The following is a 20,518-nucleotide window of genomic DNA, read 5'->3' as shown; positions in this document are numbered from 1 at the left end:
CAAGCAGTGAGCACGAACGCCGGAATAGATTTGGCTTTATTTCAAAACAAAAGCTGAAGGTTCACGCGTGAGTGGCGGACACCTGACTGGGCGGTGTTTTCTTTTGAAATGCAGAACCGGAAGTTAATGTTTTGCGTTTAGCTTTGCACATTTGGCAGCACAAGACTCAACCTTTCGTCGCCGATCAATCTCGCGTGATGCTAGAACAAATAAAGCCACAAAAGGTTCATTTGAGTCACACGATTAAAATAAACACTTTGGATATGACTTTTATTATACTTTACGTCGCACACTTGTGAAGCGACTTCCTGAAACCTACAATAGTGATGAAATGTTTGTCGATGGTGATGCGTTTAGGGACTGTCAGTTTTCTAAATATTATGCTTAGAAGCTGTACCTTTATATACCCTCATACCTGATCACTAACCCTGATAAACCCCACGTAATTATCAGGTGGGGAAAGGGGTGCATACACACACACATACACACACACACACACACACATATTCTTGTATTTGTTACCTTCTTGAGAGCTGAGAATAATGCCTCCCTCTTTAGGAGCAGCCTTTCTAGATCTTTGCAGAGGTGTACTTACAACATGAATAATATATACATACTATGCAAACATAAAAAAGCTTGTTGTGAAAAATGAGTTCGAATTTCACAAGAAAAAGGTCACAATTTCACAAGAAAAACTTAAAATTTTGGCAGGATTATAATAAAAGTTTTCGTTTTAATCAACACAATTGAAAATTTGACAAGAAAAACTGAACATTTGTGCAATAGTATAGTAAAGGTAGGAATTTTCCCTCAATAACAGTCGCAGTTTTACAAAAAAAGCTTAACATTTTGGCGATTTTAAAAGAGTCGTCGTTTTACTCGACAAAAGTCACAATTTTATATAATAAAAAAAATGTCAATGTTGGCTATATTATAATAATAATCGGAATTTTAATCTGCAAAAATGATGACAAAAGTCATCATTTTACTCCAAAAATGTCACTTGTTTTACAAGAACAAAAGAATTGTCAATACTGGGATAGAAGTCAGAATTGTTTATGAAAAATGTCACCATTTTGCATTGAAAATAAATAATTTTACATTAGGAAAATAATAACTTGATGAGAAAGTATTGCAATATTACAGAAACAGAAAGAATATGAGAAAATGTTCCCAATTTTAAATGATAAATGGGTTGTACTTGTATAGCGCTTTTCTACCTTCAAGGTACTCAAAGCGCTTTGACACTACTTCCACATTCACACACTGATGGAGGGAGCTGCCATGCAAGGCGCTAACCAGCACCCATCAGGAGCAAGGGTGAAGTGTCTTGCTCAGGACACAACTGATGTGACGAGGTTGGTTCTAGGTGGGGATTGAACCAGTGACTCTCGGGTTGCGCACGGCCACTCTCCCACTGCGCCACGCAGTGAGGAAAAAGTTGACACATTGTGAGAAAAAGACTGCTTTTATTTCATTTTTATTCATTTTAATGTGTTGTTTGTAATTGTTTTTTAATCTTAGAATAGAACAGAATGGACTTTATTGTCGTTATATTTGCATGTAACGAGATTAAGGATTCCAACTTAAGGTGCGGTAGTGGCACCAAATATGGGGTAAAAATACATTAAACAAGAGGTAATAAAGGAAAAAACTAACAAGTGAAATAAACGGACTACTATCCAATAAAGATAATAATCAATCCTGTACAATATACAAAAGACTATAGAAAAACAAAATACTGTACAATATACAGAAAAAGACAAGAGTACCGCAGTAATAAATAACAATCAGTATTGCATTGGAAGGGTAATATTACACAGTCGGGTATTAGGGTAGGATCTTGTATAGGGCGGAATTATTATCTTCATTATTTACTTCAAGTCATTACTATATAAATATTTATTTTGTATTCATTTTGGCCAAAGGGGGCGCATTTCAATGTCTTACACACACTTGTTGTTTCATATGTTGACCAGAGGGGGAGCACGTTTAAAAGTCTATGTGAAAAATGCCTCCTTTTTGGGAGCACCCTCAGTTTGAGCAGCAGAGACATTGTCCATTAGATGCAATGTTATTGGGACCCTCACTTCTTCACACCTCCTCATGTGGAAGATACTGTTCCTTCTTCGTGTCTCAAGAATGCTAGAACTACAAGAACACACACAGACACACACAGACAGACACGTGGTGTAATTCCACAACACACATGGTTTCCATTATTGAATTCCAGCCTCTGCTGAAGCAGAGGAAGCGGGGGTGCTCTCACTTCCTGTCTATATTATTATTCCAACATCTGTGGTTAGTACGACTCGTGGCTTTGGTCCAAGGTGCTCTTCATCAAGTATTGTAGATAAGGAGGAACATCTCCGAACATGATGCAAACACAAAACAACTACAACAGGTGACGGGTCTGAGAATGGATGTTGTATTAGTTTCTGTGAGACCTCATCACTGTTTTTAACAATCTGCTCAAAAAAGATCGTCAAAGATCTTCAATGACAGCACTTTGCTGCTCTTTTATGAATATGTTGCAAGAGTGTTAAGTTAGTCGAAGTTGATGTGAACACACTCTTGTCTTGTGTCTCCTGCAAAGACAAGATACACAACACACTGTTGTCTTGTGTCTCCTGCAAAGACAAGATACACAACACACTCTTGTGTTGTGTCTCCTGCAAAGACAAGATACACAACACACTCTTGTCTTGTGTCTCCTGCAAAGACAAGATACACAACACACTCTTGTCTTGTGTCTCCTGCAAAGACAAGATACACAACACACTGTTGTCTTGTGTCTCCTGCAAAGACAAGATACACAACACACTCTTGTCTTGTGTCTCCTGCAAAGACAAGATACACAACACACTCTTGTCTTGTGTCTCCTGCAAAGACAAGATACACAACACACTCTTGTCTTGTGTCTCCTGCAAAGACAAGATACACAACACACTGTTGTGTTGTGTCTCCTGCAAAGACAAGATACACAACACACTGTTGTGTTGTGTCTCCTGCAAAGACAAGATACACAACACACTCTTGTGTTGTGTCTCCTGCAAAGACAAGATACACAACACACTGTTGTCTTGTGTCTCCTGCAAAGACAAGATACACAACACACTCTTGTCTTGTGTCTCCTGCAAAGACAAGATACTTCATGTTGGAACTGAGAAACTTCAATACAAAGTAATCATGAACTTTTAATTTTAGAGCAAGCATTTCACTGCAATAAAATTGGGGCATTTTTACCAGTGTGTTACATGGCCTTTCCTTTGAACAACACTCAGTGCAGGTTTGGGAAGTGAGGAGACACATTTTTGAAGTGGAATTCTTTCCCATTCTTGCTTGATGTACAGCTTAAGTTGTTCAACAGTCTCCTGCCTCATATTTTAGCCTGCACACATTTTCAATGTCTGGACTACAGGCAGGCCAGTCTAGTACCTGCACTCTTTTACTATGAAGCCACGCTGTTGTAACACCTGGCTTGGAATTGTCTTGCTGAAATAAGCAGGGGCGTCCATGATAACAACATATGTTGCTCCAAAAGCTGTATGTACCTTTCAGCTTTAATGGTGCCTTCACAGATGTGTAAGTTAGTCATGCCTTGGCCACTAATACACCCCCATACCATCACACATGCTGCCTAGAACACTTTCACCCTACAACAATCACTAATACACCCCCATACCATCACACATGCTGCCTAGAACACTTTCACCCTACAACAATCACTAATACACCCCCATACCATCACACATGCTGCCTAGAACACTTTCACCCTACAACAATCACTAATACACCCCCATACCATCACACATGCTGCCTAGAACACTTTCACCCTACAACAATCACTAATACACCCCCATACCATCACACATGCTGCCTAGAACACTTTCACCCTACAACAATCACTAATACACCCCCATACCATCACACATGCTGCCTAGAACACTTTCACCCTACAACAATCACTAATACACCCCCATACCATCACACATGCTGCCTAGAACACTTTCACCCTACAACAATCACTAATACACCCCCATACCATCACACATGCTGCCTAGAACACTTTCACCCTACAACAATCACTAATACACCCCCATACCATCACACATGCTGCCTAGAACACTTTCACCCTACAACAATCACTAATACACCCCCATACCATCACACATGCTGCCTAGAACACTTTCACCCTACAACAATCACTAATACACCCCCATACCATCACACATGCTGCCTAGAACACTTTCACCCTACAACAATCACTAATACACCCCCATACCATCACACATGCTGCCTAGAACACTTTCACCCTACAACAATCACTAATACACCCCCATACCATCACACATGCTGCCTAGAACACTTTCACCCTACAACAATCACTAATACACCCCCATACCATCACACATGCTGCCTAGAACACTTTCACCCTACAACAATCACTAATACACCCCCATACCATCACACATGCTGCCTAGAACACTTTCACCCTACAACAATCACTAATACACCCCCATACCATCACACATGCTGCCTAGAACACTTTCACCCTACAACAATCACTAATACACCCCCATACCATCACACATGCTGCCTAGAACACTTTCACCCTAGAACAGTCCTCATGGTTCCTTTCCTCTTTGGTTTGGAGGACACGATGTCCAGAGTTTCTAAAAACAATTTGAAATGTGGACTCGTCAGACTACAGAACACTTTTCCACTTTGCATCAGTCCATCTTAGATGAGCTCAGGCCTAGCAAAGCGTTTCTGGGTGTTGTTGATAAATGGCTTTGGCTTTGCATAGTAAAGTTTTAAAATGCACTTACAGATGTAGCGACCAACTATATTTGTGTGTGTGTGTGCGGAGCTTTCCACCGATCACCACCCTAACCCTAACCCTATTGTCAAGGCGGCTGATCGGAGCTGTGGCCGCAGGGTATTTGGTGCTTGTCGTGGCGGTAACCCTAGATCCCGCTGGTTGACACCAGCGGTGAGGGATGCCGTCAAGCTGAAAAAGGAGTCCTATCGGGTTCTTTTGGCTCTTAGGACTCCAGAGGCAGTGGACAGGTACCGACAGGCCAAGCGGTGTGCAGCTTTAGCGGTCACAGAGGCAAAAACTCGGACATGGAAAGAGTTTAGGGAAGCCATGGAAAATGACTTCCGGATGGCTTCAAAGCGATTCTGGACCACCATCCGCCGCCTCAGGAAGGGGAAGCAGTGCACTATCAACACTGTGTATGGTGCGGATGGTGTTCTGCTGACTTCGACTGCGGATGTTGTGGATCGGTGGAGGGAATACTTCGAAGACCTCCTCAATCCCACCAACACGTCCTCCTATGAGGAAGCAGTGCCTGGGGAATCTGTGGTGGACTCTCCTATTTCTGGGGATGAGGTTGCTGAGGTAGTTAAAAAGCTCCTCGGTGGCAAGGCCCCAGGGGTGGATGAGATCCGCCCGGAGTTCCTTAAGGCTCTGGATGCTGTGGGGCTGTCTTGGTTGACAAGACTGCAGCATCGCATGGACATCGGGGGGCGGTACCTCTGGATTGGCAGACCGGGGTGCTGGTTCCTCTCTTTAAGAAGGGGGACCGGAGGGTGTGTTCCAACTATCGTGGGATCACACTCCTCAGCCTTCCTGGTAAGGTTTATTCAGGTGTACTGGAGAGGAGGCTACGTCGGATAGTCGAACCTCGGATTCAGGAGGAACAGTGTGGTTTTCGTCCTGGTCGTGGAACTGTGGACCAGCTCTATACTCTCAGCAGGGTTCTTGAGGGTGCATGGGAGTTTGCCCAACCAGTCTACATGTGCTTTGTGGACTTGGAGAAGGCATTCGACCGTGTCCCTCGGGAAGTCCTGTGGGGAGTGCTCAGAGAGTATGGGGTATCGGACTGTCTTATTATGACAGTCCGATCCCTGTACAATCAGTGTCAGAGCTTGGTCCGCATTGCTGGCAGTAAGTCGGACACGTTTCCAGTGAGGGTTGGACTCCGCCAAGGTTGCCCTTTGTCACCCATTCTGTTCATAACTTTTATGGACAGAATTTCTAGGCGCAGTCAAGGCGTTGAGGGGTTCTGGTTTGGTGACCCCAGGATTAGGTCTCTGCTTTTTGCAGACGATGTGGTCCTGTTGGCTTCATCTGGCCGGGATCTTCAGCTCTCACTGGATCGGTTCGCAGCCGAGTGTGAAGCGACCGGAATGAGAATCAGCACCTCCAAATCCGAGTCCATGGTTCTCTCCCGGAAAAGGGTGGAGTGCCATCTCCGGGTTGGGGAAGAGACCCTGCCCCAAGTAGAGGAGTTCAAGTACCTAGGAGTCTTGTTCACGAGTGGGGGAAGAGTGGATCGTGAGATCGACAGGCGGATCGACAGGCGGATCGGTGCGGCGTCTTCAGTAACGCGGACGTTGTACTGATCTGTTGTGGTGAAGAAGGAGCTGAGCCGGAAGGCAAAGCTCTCAATTTACCGGTCGATCTACGTTCCCATCCTCACCTATGGTCATGAGCTTTGGGTCATGACCGAAAGGATAAGATCACGGGTACAAGCGGCACAAATGAGTTTGGGTCTCTCCCTTAGAGATAGGGTGAGAAGCTCTGCCATCCGGGAGGAACTCAAAGTAAAGCCGCTGCTCCTCCACATGGAGAGGAGCCAGATGAGGTGGTTCGGGCATCTGGTCAGGATGCCACCCGAACGCCTCCCTAGGGAGGTGTTTAGGGCACGTCCAACCGGTAGGAGGCCACGGGGAAGACCCAGGACACGTTGGGAAGACTATGTATCCCGGCTGGCCTGGGAACGCCTCGGGATCCCCCGAGAAGAGCTAGACGAAGTGGCTGGGGAGAGGGAAGTCTGGGTTTCCCTGCTTAGGCTGTTGCCCCCGCGACCCGACCTCGGATAAGCGGAGGAAGATGGATGGATGGATGGTTATATATATATATATATATATATATATATATATATATATATATATATATATACTCAAATCAGAATACATGTGAAAGTTAATTTGTTTCAATAGCTCAATTCAAAAATGTTATAAAAACTCAAAATTTGGTATCTCATTAAAATGTAACAAGTGTTTAGTTGAATATTTTTTGCACTCTTATCCAAAATGTACTTCCTGAGCTTTTAATTGATGTTTGGTCTTTATAAATCTGCTGAAGTTCAGACCAAGTGTTTAGCATGTTTGCCTCACAGTTTGGAGATCGAGGGTTGGAATCTCCAAGTTCTCCCCATCCATCCTTGGCCTTCCTCACACATCCCATAAACATGCACATTAGAATAACTGCTGACTCAAAGGGTCTCTAGCTGGGAATGCTTGATTGTAGTGATGGTTGACGAGGCTTCATGTATCGTTTGGACACATTGCACAACTGTATTGATACTGTGTCGATACTGTGTCACTAAATACTGACATCTGCTGGACATTAAAAATCCCTACAGGCAACCTATGGACCGACTCAACTGACACTGATTTTATGACCTAGTACATACAATAATATAAACCAAGTCATTGTATTTCATTTAGGATTATTTCATATCTTCATTTAAATAAAAATATATTTTTATCTTTTTTAGATACAGTCAATAAATAATGTGAACATGATTGATTGAAACTTGTATTAGTAGATTGCACAGTACAGTACATATTCCCTACAATTGACCACTAAATGGTAACACCCCAATAAGTTTTTCAATTTGTTTAAATCGGGGTCCACGTTAATCAATTCATGGTAAAAAAGGTAATGGGTTGGAGCTGGATTTGAACAAGTGCCCTAAGGAACTCAGCATGAACAACTACTGTCATCCACTCGAACAACTGAGCTATCAAAGAGATTGTTAATTACTGCTTTTCAATGTAACCAATAGGATGTTTTCTTTTTAATGTAACCAATAGGATGTTTTCTTTTTAATGTAACCAATAGGATGTTTTCTTTTTAATGTAACCAATAGGATGTTTTCTTTTCAATGTAACCAATAGGATGTTTTCTTTTGAATGTAACCAATAGGATGTTTTCTTTTCAATGTAACCAATAGGATGTTTTCTTTTTAATGTAAGCAATAGGATGTTTTCTTTTTAATGTAACCAATAGGATGTTTTCTTTTCAATGTAACCAATAGGATGTTTTCTTTTCAATGTAACCAATAGGATGTTTTCTTTTTAATGTAACCAATAGGATGTTTTCTTTTTAATGTAACCAATAGGATGTTTTCTTTTTAATGTAACCAATAGGATGTTTTCTTTTGAATGTAACCAATAGGATGTTTTCTTTTCAATGTAACCAATAGGATGTTTTCTTTTTAATGTAACCAATAGGATGTTTTCTTTTCAATGTAACCAATAGGATGTTTTCTTTTCAATGTAACCAATAGGATGTTTTCTTTTCAATGTAACCAATAGGATGTTTTCTTTTGAATGTAACCAATAGGATGTTTTCTTTTCAATGTAACCAATAGGATGTTTTCTTTTCAATGTAACCAATAGGATGTTTTCTTTTCAATGTAACCAATAGGATGTTTTCTTTTCAATGTAACCATTAGGATGTTTTCTTTTTAATGTAACCAATAGGATGTTTTCTTTTCAATGTAACCAATAGGATGTTTTCTTTTTAATGTAACCAATAGGATGTTTTCTTTTTAATGTAACCAATAGGATGTTTTCTTTTCAATGTAACCAATAGGATGTTTTCTTTTCAATGTAACCAATAGGATGTTTTCTTTTTAATGTAACCAATAGGATGTTTTCTTTTTAATGTAACCAATAGGATGTTTTCTTTTCAATGTAACTATTAGGATGTTTTATTTTGAATGTAAGCAATAGGATGTTTTCTTTTCAATGTAAGCAATAGGATGTTTTCTTTTAATGTAACCAATAGGATGTTTTCTTTTCAATGTAACCAATAGGATGTTTTCTTTTCAATGTAACCAATAGGATGTTTTCTTTTTAATGTAACCAATAGGATGTTTTCTTTTTAATGTAACCAATAGGATGTTTTCTTTTCAATGTAACCAATAGGATGTTTTCTTTTCAATGTAACCAATAGGATGTTTTCTTTTTAATGTAACCAATAGGATGTTTTCTTTTTAATGTAACCAATAGGATGTTTTCTTTTCAATGTAACTATTAGGATGTTTTCTTTTGAATGTAAGCAATAGGATGTTTTCTTTTAATGTAACCAATAGGATGTTTTCTTTTCAATGTAACCAATAGGATGTTTTCTTTTCAATGTAACTATTAGGATGTTTTATTTTGAATGTAAGCAATAGGATGTTTTCTTTTCAATGTAAGCAATAGGATGTTTTCTTTTCAATGTAACCAATAGGATGTTTTCTTTTCAATGTAACCAATAGGATGTTTTATTTTGAATGTAAGCAATAGGATGTTTTCTTTTCAATGTAAGCAATAGGATGTTTTCTTTTCAATGTAACCAATAGGATGTTTTCTTTTCAATGTAACCAATAGGATGTTTTCTTTTTAATGTAACCAATAGGATGTTTTCTTTTTAATGTAACCAATAGGATGTTTTCTTTTCAATGTAACTATTAGGATGTTTTCTTTTGAATGTAAGCAATAGGATGTTTTCTTTTCAATGTAAGCAATAGGATGTTTTCTTTTCAATGTAACCAATAGGATGTTTTCTTTTCAATGTAACCAATAGGATGTTTTCTTTTTAATGTAAGCAATAGGATGTTTTCTTTTCAATGTAACCAATAGGATGTTTTCTTTTCAATGTAACCAATAGGATGTTTTCTTTTTAATGTAAGCAATAGGATGTTTTCTTTTCAATGTAACCAATAGGATGTTTTCTTTTTAATGTAACCAATAGGATGTTTTCTTTTTAATGTAACCAATAGGATGTTTTCTTTTTAATGTAAGCAATAGGATGTTTTCTTTTCAATGTAACCAATAGGATGTTTTCTTTTCAATGTAACCAATAGGATGTTTTCTTTTTAATGTAAGCAATAGGATGTTTTCTTTTCAATGTAACCAATAGGATGTTTTCTTTTTAATGTAACCAATAGGATGTTTTCTTTTTAATGTAACCAATAGGATGTTTTCTTTTCAATGTAACCAATAGGATGTTTTCTTTTTAATGTAACCAATAGGATGTTTTCTTTTCAATGTAACCAATAGGATGTTTTCTTTTGAATGTAAGCAATAGGATGTTTTCTTTTGAATGTAACCAATAGGATGTTTTCTTTTGAATGTAACCAATAGGATGTTTTCTTTTTAATGTAACCAATAGGATGTTTTCTTTTCAATGTAACCAATAGGATGTTTTCTTTTCAATGTAACCAATAGGATGTTTTCTTTTCAATGTAACCAATAGGATGTTTTCTTTTTAATGTAACCAATAGGATGTTTTCTTTTCAATGTAACCAATAGGATGTTTTCTTTCGAATGTAAGCAATAGGATGTTTTCTTTTCAATGTAACCAATAGGATGTTTTCTTTTGAATGTAACCAATAGGATGTTTTCTTTTGAATGTAACCAATAGGATGTTTTCTTTTTAATGTAACCATTAGGATGTTTTCTTTTCAATGTAACCATTAGGATGTTTTCTTTTGAATGTAACCATTAGGATGTTTGTGTGTGTGGGACAATGCTAGAAACTTTAAGAGAACAGGATGAAACGACGAGGAAATGAACACAAATACCTTTTTTTCCGATATATGATCAAAATATTCCCACACGGTGTAAATGATCTCCGACGACGATAAATGACAAATGACCAACGACAGAAGTGCGGCGATGGTGTTGGCAGCAGCATCTCCTTGACAGATGCACTTCCTTATAAACACAGTTTGGCGCGCAGGTGCCAGTGCAACACAGTTGGCGTATTGGTCACGTGACCTAAACAGCTCATGATCGGTCACGTGACCAAAAGAGCTCATGATTGGTCACGTGACCAAAAGAGCTCATGATCGGTCACGTGACCAAAACAGCTCATGATCGGTCACGTGACCAAAACAGCTCATGATTGGTCACGTGACCAAAAGAGCTCATGATCGGTCACGTGACTTTCTAAGAGCCGTGTGCGCACCGACGCAGGGTTTGGCTCTATGAGCTCGACGCATCAGCGTTGTCGGACCCATCACTATATGCTTGTCTCTAAGTCCTACGATTGACTTGACCCCGACTTAAACAAGTTGAAAAACTAATTGGGGTGTTTCCATTTAGTGGTCAATTGTAAAGAATATGTGGTGTAAAAAAGTTTCAATCCATCAGTTGAAGGTGTTGTTCACCACCTCTCACTCAAAGGCTTAGACTCCATCTTACCTGCCACTCTAATGAGCTTAAAGGGTAAAAAAAATGGTTGGAAGAGAGGATCATTAGGTTTTTTTTAAATGAGCTAGAGTTGGTTGATTTCATGAATTTATTGCTTTACAAATTAATTCTTCATTTTTTCCACCTCATCCTTAGAAACACTCACAGAAATAACACTTAACGACAAAAAAAAAACAAGGTTATTATATTTGTGAATGCCAATTTGCAGTCCAGAAGACATGGAGAACAACAGCGAGTGTGACCACAACATGCTGCCTTTCCTTCACCAAAAGCTTCCAGTAGGGGGCGCTCGGAGGAGGTACTTGCCTCTACAGCTACATACCTCAATTCAAGTAGAAAAATCAGAATCAAATAATAAGTCCTGCTTGTGCAGACATTGCATTTATGGCGTTGTACTGAGAGAGTCCATAGATATTTGACTGCAGGACATATAAATGTTATGGACAAAAGGCAGTGTGTCATGCTGGGGGGCAACAAACTTGAGCAGCTCCTGAATCTTCAACATAACCCCCCCACCCCCCACCACCATCTCTCACGCCGGCCCGACGCTGCCTTCCTCCCCCTGCAAAAGGCACTGGACTTTTGGCCTGAAGGGCCGAGTAAAAGGTCTGAGGTGCCTTGGTCACCTGGCTGGCAGTGCGAGTGCAGTCATCATCCTCATGGAGACGGAAGAGATGACGCTTGGCGTTCAGTCTGGGCGAAGTCATCGAGCCCCTCAGTGGATCTCAATGTGTACCTGCAGATGCACAACATGGGATGTATGATCTTACTTTGGAAACTTCACATGTTGACCATCACAACATGTTCCACTGGGCTCTTCTTCATCGCATACTACCATATATACAACCTACGCAGTGGCTTAGTGGTTAGAGTGTCCGCCCTGAGATGGTTAGGTCGTGAGTTCAAACCCCGGCGAGTCATACCAAAGACTATAACAATGGGACCTGTTACCTCCCTGCTTAGCACTCAGAATTGGGGGTTAAATCACCAAAAATGATCCCCGGGCGCGGCACCGCTGCTGCCCACTGCTCCCTCATCTCCCAGGGGGTGATCAAGGGTGATGGGTCAAATGCAGAGAATGTATGTGTGTGACAATCATTGCTACTTTAACTTGAATATTTTACAGATTCTAAGGCGCACTGCCGATGAATGCTCTATTTTGAATCTTTTTTCATTTTTGAGGCGCACCATATTATAGGGCGCATTTAAGGAACTTCTTTCCTTAGCGCAGTGTTTTTCAACCACTGTGCCGTGGCACACTTGTGTGCCGTGAGATACAGTCTGGTGTGCCATGGGAGATGATGTCATTTCACCTATTTGGGTTCAAAATATATTTTGCAAAGTAGTAATTCTAGTCTGCAAATGATGTGTTGTTGTTGAGTGTCGCTGCTGTCTAGAGCTCGGCAGAGTAACCCTGTAATACTCTTCCATATCAGTAGGTGGCAGCCGCTAGCTAATTGCTTTGTAGATGTCGGAAACAGCGGGAGGCAGGGTGCAGGTAAAATGGTGTCTGATGCTTAAAATAAAAATAAACAAAAGATGAATGCTCCTAAGAAAAGGTATCGAAGATTAGGGAAGGCTATGCAGAACCAAACTAAAACTGAACTGGCTACAAAGTCAACAAAAACAGAATGCTGGACAACAGCAAAGACTTACTGTGGAGCAAAGATGGCGTCCACAAAGTACATCTGAACATGACATGACAATCAACAATGTCCCCACAAAGAAGGATAAAAACAAGTGAAATATTCTTGATCACTAAAACAAAGTAGATGCGGGAAATATCGCTCAAAGGAAGACATGAAACTGCGACAGGAAAATATCAAAAAAAGAGAAAAAGCCACCAAAATAGGAGCACAAGACAAGAAGTACAACACAAGAGCTATAGTCATGCATGCTTGCTTATGCTTTAAAGTCATATCCAACAATTGCCACAACCACTTTTTACTGTCAAATGAGTTTTGTTTTTGAATTATTTCTGCTGGTAGTGTGCCTCCGCATTTTTTCAACGCAAAAAATGTGCCTTTGCTCAAAAAAGGTTGCAAAACACTGCCTTAGCGCATTGATTTCCGTTTCCATAGCGGCGCGCTTCCGACTTCCGGCAACAAATGTATGTTGCTGCTTACGGAAACAAACACTGGTGTGTTTCAATCATGGCAGACAAGGTAACAGATAACGAAGACGACAAATGAACAAATGAGGATCCACAACCTTATTGTTTTGAAGCTGAATATACGGAGGATGAACTGCGGGTTATAGAAGCGATCATGAACAGAGGGGGAAACAGTAGAGCTGACAGAAGCCGAGAGAGTGAGGTTGACGTGACTTCATGGTGTCAATGTGGAAATTGGAGCCAAGCTGTGCAGACATAAATGGCGTGCTTACCCAAAGTCACCTTGAAAAAACTTCCCCGGCCACCTAGAACAAACAGACTACTGTCCATCGAGGGAGTCACTATAATATTTGTCATGATACACACAGCACACCATGCCTGTTGTTACAACTACGTACACTACCAAGCTCGCTGTGTACAAACAACACCTAAAATAATACTTTACAGATGCTGTAATATGATTGTTCGTGTTTTTCAGTCAGTACAGATTGGTTTCCCATAATTCATGTCTGCAGTTATTTTTATGATGTGAAGTATATTTTGTCCCATTATTTAGCTGTCTTTGTTCTTCAGCATGAATCCTTGCTAGCGATATCAAGACAGTATATGCTGTTGAGCTTACCAGAAATGTATTCATCTAGTTTGTTATTGCTATCAAGGATATTTTCTCGACGATAACAAATATCACCAAAATTGCTATAATGTGGTCATCCGTGTCGAATAAAGCAATTGGCTTACCTGCACAACAAAACAACTAAGCTTTTAGTTTCTGTAATGAAAATGGATAAAGAATATACGGTGGATTGGACCAACAATCACAACATTTATTATTAGGACTTAACATGACGTTTAGTTTATTTGCACAATCAGAGGTCTTCGTAGTTGTATTTAGGCATAGCAACCACAAAAGAACAAAGAACAAATGTGATCTGTTGTCCTTTCTTTATGCTTGGTTCTGCTATCATCCATCCCATCCATCCAATTTCTACCGCTTGTCCCTTTTGGGGTCGCGCGGGTTGCTGGAGCCTATCTCAGTTGCATTCGAGCGGAAGGCGCGTACAAGTCGCCACCTCATCGCAGGGCCAACACAGTTCTGCTATCAAATACTATGAATAAAGTAGAGAATAAACTCAACTGCATCACAGAATGTTTCTCAAACAAATCAAATGTTCAAACAAATATTTTACAAAGTGATTGCTGCAGACACAAGCGGTCCAATTGTATTCCACAAGATGATGAAAGTGATATTTTTAAGAGCCAATTCCCTTGACGCACTTTCACAATTGTTGGATATGACTTTAAAGCATAAGCAAGCATGCATGACTATAGCTCTTGTCTCAAAGTAGGTGTACTGTCACATCACACCATGACTTGTTTGGACTTTATTGCTGTTTTCCTGTGTGTAGTCTTTTACTTCTTGTCCTGCGCTCCTATTTTGGTGGCTTTTTCTCTTTTGTTGGTATTTTCCTGTAGCAGTTTCATGTCTTCCTTTGAGCGATATTCCCCGCATCTACTTTGTTTTAGTGATCAACAATATTTCACTTGTTTTTATCCTTCTGTGTGGGGACATTGTTGATTGTCATGTCATGTTCAGATGTACTTTGTGGACGCCATCTTTGCTCCACAGTAAATCTTTGCTGTCGTCCAGCATTCTGTTTTTGTTTACTTTGTAGCCAGTTCAGTTTTAGTTTGGTTCTGCATAGCCTTCCCTAATCTTTGATGCCTTTTCTTAGGGGCACTCACCTTTCGTTTACTTTTGGTTTGAGCATTAGACGCCATTTTACCTGCACCCTGCCTCCCGCTGTTTCCGACATCTACAAAGCAATTAGCTAGCGGCTGCCACCTACTGATATGGAAGAGTATTACAGGGTTACTCTGCCGAGCTCTAGACAGCAGCGACACTCAACAACAACACATCATTTGCAGACTATAATTACTGCTTTGCAAAAAATATTTTGAACCCAAATATGTGAAATGAGATCATCTCCCACGGCACAGCAGACTGTATGTTAAGCATGAAATGATCAGTGTGTTGCTAGTATGGGTGCACTGTGTTCAGTTAAGTCCAAAAAAGTGGCTTATCCATAACACAATGTTGAAATGGGAGAAAGACTGTTTGTCAATATTCCAGCAGCTGGTTGGCACACCTGCACTCTGAGGTTGAACATCATGGAGGCCACCAGGTAGATGTAAGGGAACCTACCTGCACTCTGACGTTGAACATCATGGAGGCCACCAGGTAGATGTAAGGGAACCTACCTGCAGTCTGACGTTGAACATCATGGAGGCCACCAGGTAGATGTAAGGGAACCTACCTGCACTCTGAGGTTGAACATCATGGAGGCCACCAGGTAGATGTAAGGGAACCTACCTGCAGTCTGACGTTGAACATCATGGAGGCCACCAGGTAGATGTAAGGGAACCTACCTGCAGTCTGACGTTGAACATCATGGAGGCCACCAGGTAGATGTAAGGGAACCTACCTGCAGTCTGACGTTGAACATCATGGAGGCCACCAGGTAGATGTAAGGGAACCTACCTGCACTCTGACATTGAACATCATGGAGGCCACCAGGTAGATGTAAGGGAACCTACCTGCAGTCTGACGTTGAACATCATGGAGGCCACCAGGTAGATGTAAGGGAACCTACCTGCACTCTGACGTTGAACATCATGGAGGCCACCAGGTAGATGTAAGGGAACCTACCTGCAGTCTGACGTTGAACATCATGGAGGCCACCAGGTAGATGTAAGGGAACCTACCTGCAGTCTGACGTTGAACATCATGGAGGCCACCAGGTAGATGTAAGGGAACCTACCTGCAGTCTGACGTTGAACATCATGGAGGCCACCAGGTAGATGTAAGGGAACCTACCTGCAGTCTGACGTTGAACATCATGGAGGCCACCAGGTAGATGTAAGGGAACCTACCTGCAGTCTGACGTTGAACATCATGGAGGCCACCAGGTAGATGTAAGGGAACCTACCTGCAGTCTGACGTTGAACATCATGGAGGCGACCAGGTAGATGTAAGGGAACCTAATCCTCAGCCTCCAGGCCAGGTGGAAGAAGATCATCAGCGTCCTGCTCAAGCCTTTAGAAAAGACTCCGTAGCTGCGACCTGCAGTCCCCGACAAGCGGAGCACCAGGTGAGACAGCCCCGCCATGGAGGCTCCTGTGACGGGGTGGAGGGTCACTATGTGGGGGGTCACTATGAGGAGGGTCACTATGTGGGCTGAGCGGCGAGTAAAAAACTCTTCATCATCTTTCTTTTCTCTCTCAACAAATAACAAGGAATTGAAAATGATTTCCTGTTTTCCTTCTTGTGCGCACAGACATCGGTGCTCCGCCCCAGCGACTGTCTCGTCTTTCTGTTCCGACCGTGTTGTTGTCATTTTTGGAGAGCGGGATGGATTATTTTGTGACACACGGAAGTGTGTTTTGTCATGACTTTTGAGAAACAAAGCTAAACATTTACAACAAATATGTCATTATTATTAAACGTCATTATTATTATGTTAAATGTTGGGCGTCGATTGCGCCCTTACTCATTACATTACGGTACCTATTGTGTTGTGCCGTGTGTTGTATATAATGTTTACGGTGCGTGCACAGGATGTGACGTCATTACGCTCTCCGTGTAAGACAGAAGGATGTAAAACAAACAGAGCAGCCGCTACTTGTAATAAATATGCCATTAGGCTAAACATTAAGAGTATTACTTTATTCTTCGATGCGTGTGGACACTGTGCACTGGAATACGTGACAGTTTACGCCTTTAAAGTGAGTCAGAACAGTGTTGTTTGGTGGGAAATTATCGAAACATAACTCCGAGTTAAAATAGAGATAGGACAATACTGCGTTTTTTTTTTTATTTATCTGATGGGGAAAATAAATACGCAGCCGGTGGGGACTTTTTACGTGACTGTTTGGCTTTATAACTTTATTTTTCCATTCTTGAAGACAGAACACAACATAATAAAATGAATAAATGCATAAATAAAAAAATAAGTAAATAAAGAAAGTAATATACACTATATTGCCTAAAGTATTTAGCCTCCTGCCTTCACTCACATGGGGTTCAATATGATGTGGGTCCACCTTTTGCAGCTATTACAGCTTCAACTCTTCTGGGAAGGCTGTCCACAAGGTTGCAGAGTGTGTTAATAGGAATTTTCCACCATTTTTCCAAAAGCGCATTGGTGAGGTCACACACTGATGTTGGTGGAGAAGGCCTGGCTCTCAGTCTCTGTTCTAATTCATCCTGACCTGTCGAGTTCAGGCCAGGACTCTGTGCAGGCCAGTCAAGTTCATTCACACCAGACTCTGTCATCCATGTCTTTGTAGACCAATGTTTTGTGCACTGGTGCACAGTCATGTTGCAAGAAAAAGGAGCCCGCTCCAAACTGTTCCCACAAGGTTGGGAGCATTGAATTGTCCAAAATACTTTGGTTTATATATATATATATATATATATATAAATATATATATATATATATATATATATATATATATATATATATATATACATATATATATATATATATATATATATATAGTTCTGTAGAGATGAAGTAGTCTTGTGATTTTTCCCACACCTACATAATGCGCTCTACCACGGTATCGAGCACTATTCTCTGGATAATCCAATCAAGATATATATATATATATATATATATATATATATATATATATATATATATTTATATGTATATACATATATATATACATATATATATATTTATATATATGTATATATATATATATATATATATAGATATAAATATATATATATATATTTATATATATATTTCTGGGGCTGAGGTCGTTGAGGTAGTTAAAAAGCTCCTTGGTGGCAAGGCCCCAGGGTGGATGAGGTCCGCCTTAAGGCTCTGGATGCTGTGGGGCTGTCTTGGTTGACAAGACTGCAGCATCGCGTGGACATCGGGGGGCGGTACCTCTGGATTGGCAGACCGGGGTGCTGGTTCCTCTCTTTAAGAAGGGGGACCGGAGGGTGTGTTCCAACTATCGTGGGATCACACTCCTCAGCCTTCCCGGTAAGGTTTATTCAGGTGTACTGGAGAGGAGGCTACGTCAGATAGTCGAACCTCAGATTCAGGAGGAACAGTGTGGTTTTCGTCCTGGTCGTGGAACTGTGGACCAGCTTTATATTCTCGGCAGGGTTCTTGAGGGTGCATGGGAGTTTGCCCAACCAGTCTACATGTGCTTTGTGGACTTGGAGAAGGCATTGGACCGTGTCCCTCGGGAAGTCCTGTGGGGAGTGCTCAGAGAGTATGGGGTATCGGACTGTCTTATTGTGGCGGTCCGCTCCCTGTATGATCAGTGTCAGAGCTTGGTCCGCATTGCTGGCAGTAAGTCGGACACGTTTCCAGTGAGGGTTGGACTCCGCCAAGGCTGCCCTTTGTCACCGATTCTGTTCATAACTTTTATGGACAGAATTTCTAGGCGCAGTCAAGGCGTTGTGGGGTTCTGGTTTGGTGGCCGTGGGATTAGGTCTCTGCTTTTTGCAGATGATGTGGTCCTGATGGCTTCATCTGGCTAGTATCTTCAGCTCTCACTGGATCGGTTCGCAGCCGAGTGTGAAGCGACCGGAATGAGAATCAGCGCCTCCAAGTCCGAGTGCATGGTTCTCGCCCGGAAAAGGGTGGAATGCCATCTCCGAGTTGGGAAGGAGACCCTGCTCCAAGTGGAGGAGTTCAAGTACCTGGGAGTCTTGTTTACGAGTGAGGGAAGAGTGGATGGTGAGATCGACAGGCGGATCGGTGCGGCGTTTTCAGTAATGCGGACGTTGTACCGGTCCGTTGTGGTGAAGAAGGAGCTGAGCCGGAAGGCAAAGCTCTCATTTTACCGGTCAATCTACATTCTCATCCTCACCTATGGTCATGAGCTTTGGGTCATGACCGAAAGGATAAGATCACGGGTACAAGCGGCCGAAATGAGTTTCCTCCGCCGTGTGGCGGGTCTCTCCCTTAGAGATAGGGTGAGAAGCTCTGCCATCCGGGAGGAACTCAAAGTAAAGCCGCTGCTCTTTCACATCGAGAGGAGCCAGATGAGGTGGTTCGGGCATCTGGTCAGGATGCCACCCGAACGCCTCCCTAGGGAGGTGTTTAGGGCACGTCTGACCGGTAGGAGGCCACGGGGAAGACCCAGGACACGTTGGGAAGACTATGTCTCCCGGCTGGCCTGGGAACGCCTCGGGATCCCCCGGGAAGAGCTAGACGAAGAGGCTGGGGAAAGGGAAGTCTGGGTTTCCCTGCTTAGGCTGTTGCCCCCGCGACCCGACCCCGGATAAGCGGAAGAAGATGGATGGATGTATACATATCTCATGTATGTTTGTTTATAATATGGTTTATAAACATGACAATATAAGACATACATATAGAGTTGTTAGAACAATTGACCAAATTATGTTTGTGGCTTGTGATGATATAAATACTGTATACAAAGTATATATATATATATATATATATATATATATATATATATATATATATATATATATATATATATCATATATATATTTCAGGAGTCATTTGGAAACTCTCTGGCTGTGTGTGTGCTCTTTAAATGAAGTTATATTAATGAATATATATATATATAAATGTGTGTGTGCTTTTGAAATGAAGTTTATATATATATATATATATATATATATATATCCATCCATCCATTCCTACCGCTTATTCCCTTTCGGGGTCGCGGGGGGCGCTGGCGCATATATATATAGTAAGTGTCTATTCTCTCAGTAACTGTATTATGATTTCCCTATCAAATTAATAAATAAGTACTAGAAAAAAAATGCCTTGGCTGTTGAGCGAATTATAAATGTATGTTAGTGTTCAATAAAAAAAAAAGAATGAAAAAGAACCGTGATATTACGAAATGTTCGTAATGTGTCACACAGGAAGTAGTCCGACACATTTTCACCACCATAATAAACACTTTATTCAAAAGAGCACCTCGCCTACATATTGGAGTCCAAAATAAATGCTGTATTCGACACCTAATGTTAAAGTTGTCCAATTTTAAAGTTTGTCAAAGTACAGCCCCGGTCAGCGGAAGTACCACAAGGTGGCGACAGCGGACTTGATTTTTTGT

The 20,518-nt window shown here is 41.2% G+C and overlaps 1 protein-coding gene across 4 annotated transcripts; it reads right to left on the bottom strand.

Moving 5' to 3' along the window:
- Positions 1 to 11,360: 11,360 nt before the first annotated feature.
- Positions 11,361 to 16,802, bottom strand: LOC133541353 (small integral membrane protein 10). 4 transcript variants are annotated; one of them, XM_061884733.1, is made up of 3 exons: positions 16,439 to 16,802; positions 15,771 to 15,822; positions 11,361 to 12,022 (listed from the first exon to the last, which is right to left on the bottom strand). In XM_061884733.1, exons 1-3 carry the CDS (start codon positions 16,792 to 16,794, stop codon positions 12,002 to 12,004), a joined length of 429 nt encoding a protein of 142 aa, XP_061740717.1. In that variant the 5' UTR covers positions 16,795 to 16,802; the 3' UTR covers positions 11,361 to 12,001. The 4 variants fall into 4 exon arrangements, 3 of the variants coding, with proteins under 3 accessions (XP_061740717.1, XP_061740716.1, XP_061740715.1); XM_061884732.1 differs by lacking the exon at positions 15,771 to 15,822 and adding an exon at positions 15,883 to 15,934 and having other exon boundaries at positions 16,439 to 16,801; XR_009803844.1 differs by lacking the exons at positions 15,771 to 15,822; positions 16,439 to 16,802 and adding an exon at positions 15,659 to 15,713.
- Positions 16,803 to 20,518: the final 3,716 nt, after the last annotated feature.

This window comes from Nerophis ophidion, linkage group LG23 (assembly GCF_033978795.1).
Source record: "Nerophis ophidion isolate RoL-2023_Sa linkage group LG23, RoL_Noph_v1.0, whole genome shotgun sequence".
NCBI classification, from domain to species: Eukaryota; Metazoa; Chordata; class Actinopteri; order Syngnathiformes; family Syngnathidae; genus Nerophis; species Nerophis ophidion.
The sequence above is the reverse complement of the archived record's forward strand: the minus strand, read 5'-3'. Positions and strand labels throughout refer to the sequence as shown.

What these genes read in the sequence shown, in the direction of transcription:
- LOC133541353 (XM_061884733.1), bottom strand. Translation starts at nt 16,794, where the DNA reads ATGACAACAACACGGTCGGAACAGAAAGACGAGACAGTCGCTGGGGCG. An exon ending in GCCTGGAGGCTGAGGATTAG is followed by an intron (nt 15,823 to 16,438) that starts GTTCCCTTACAT and finishes GACTGCAGGTAG; the next exon opens with GTTCCCTTACATCTACCTGG. An exon ending in TGTTCAACGTCAGACTGCAG is followed by an intron (nt 12,023 to 15,770) that starts GTAGGTTCCCTT and finishes GTGCATCTGCAG; the next exon opens with GTACACATTGAGATCCACTG.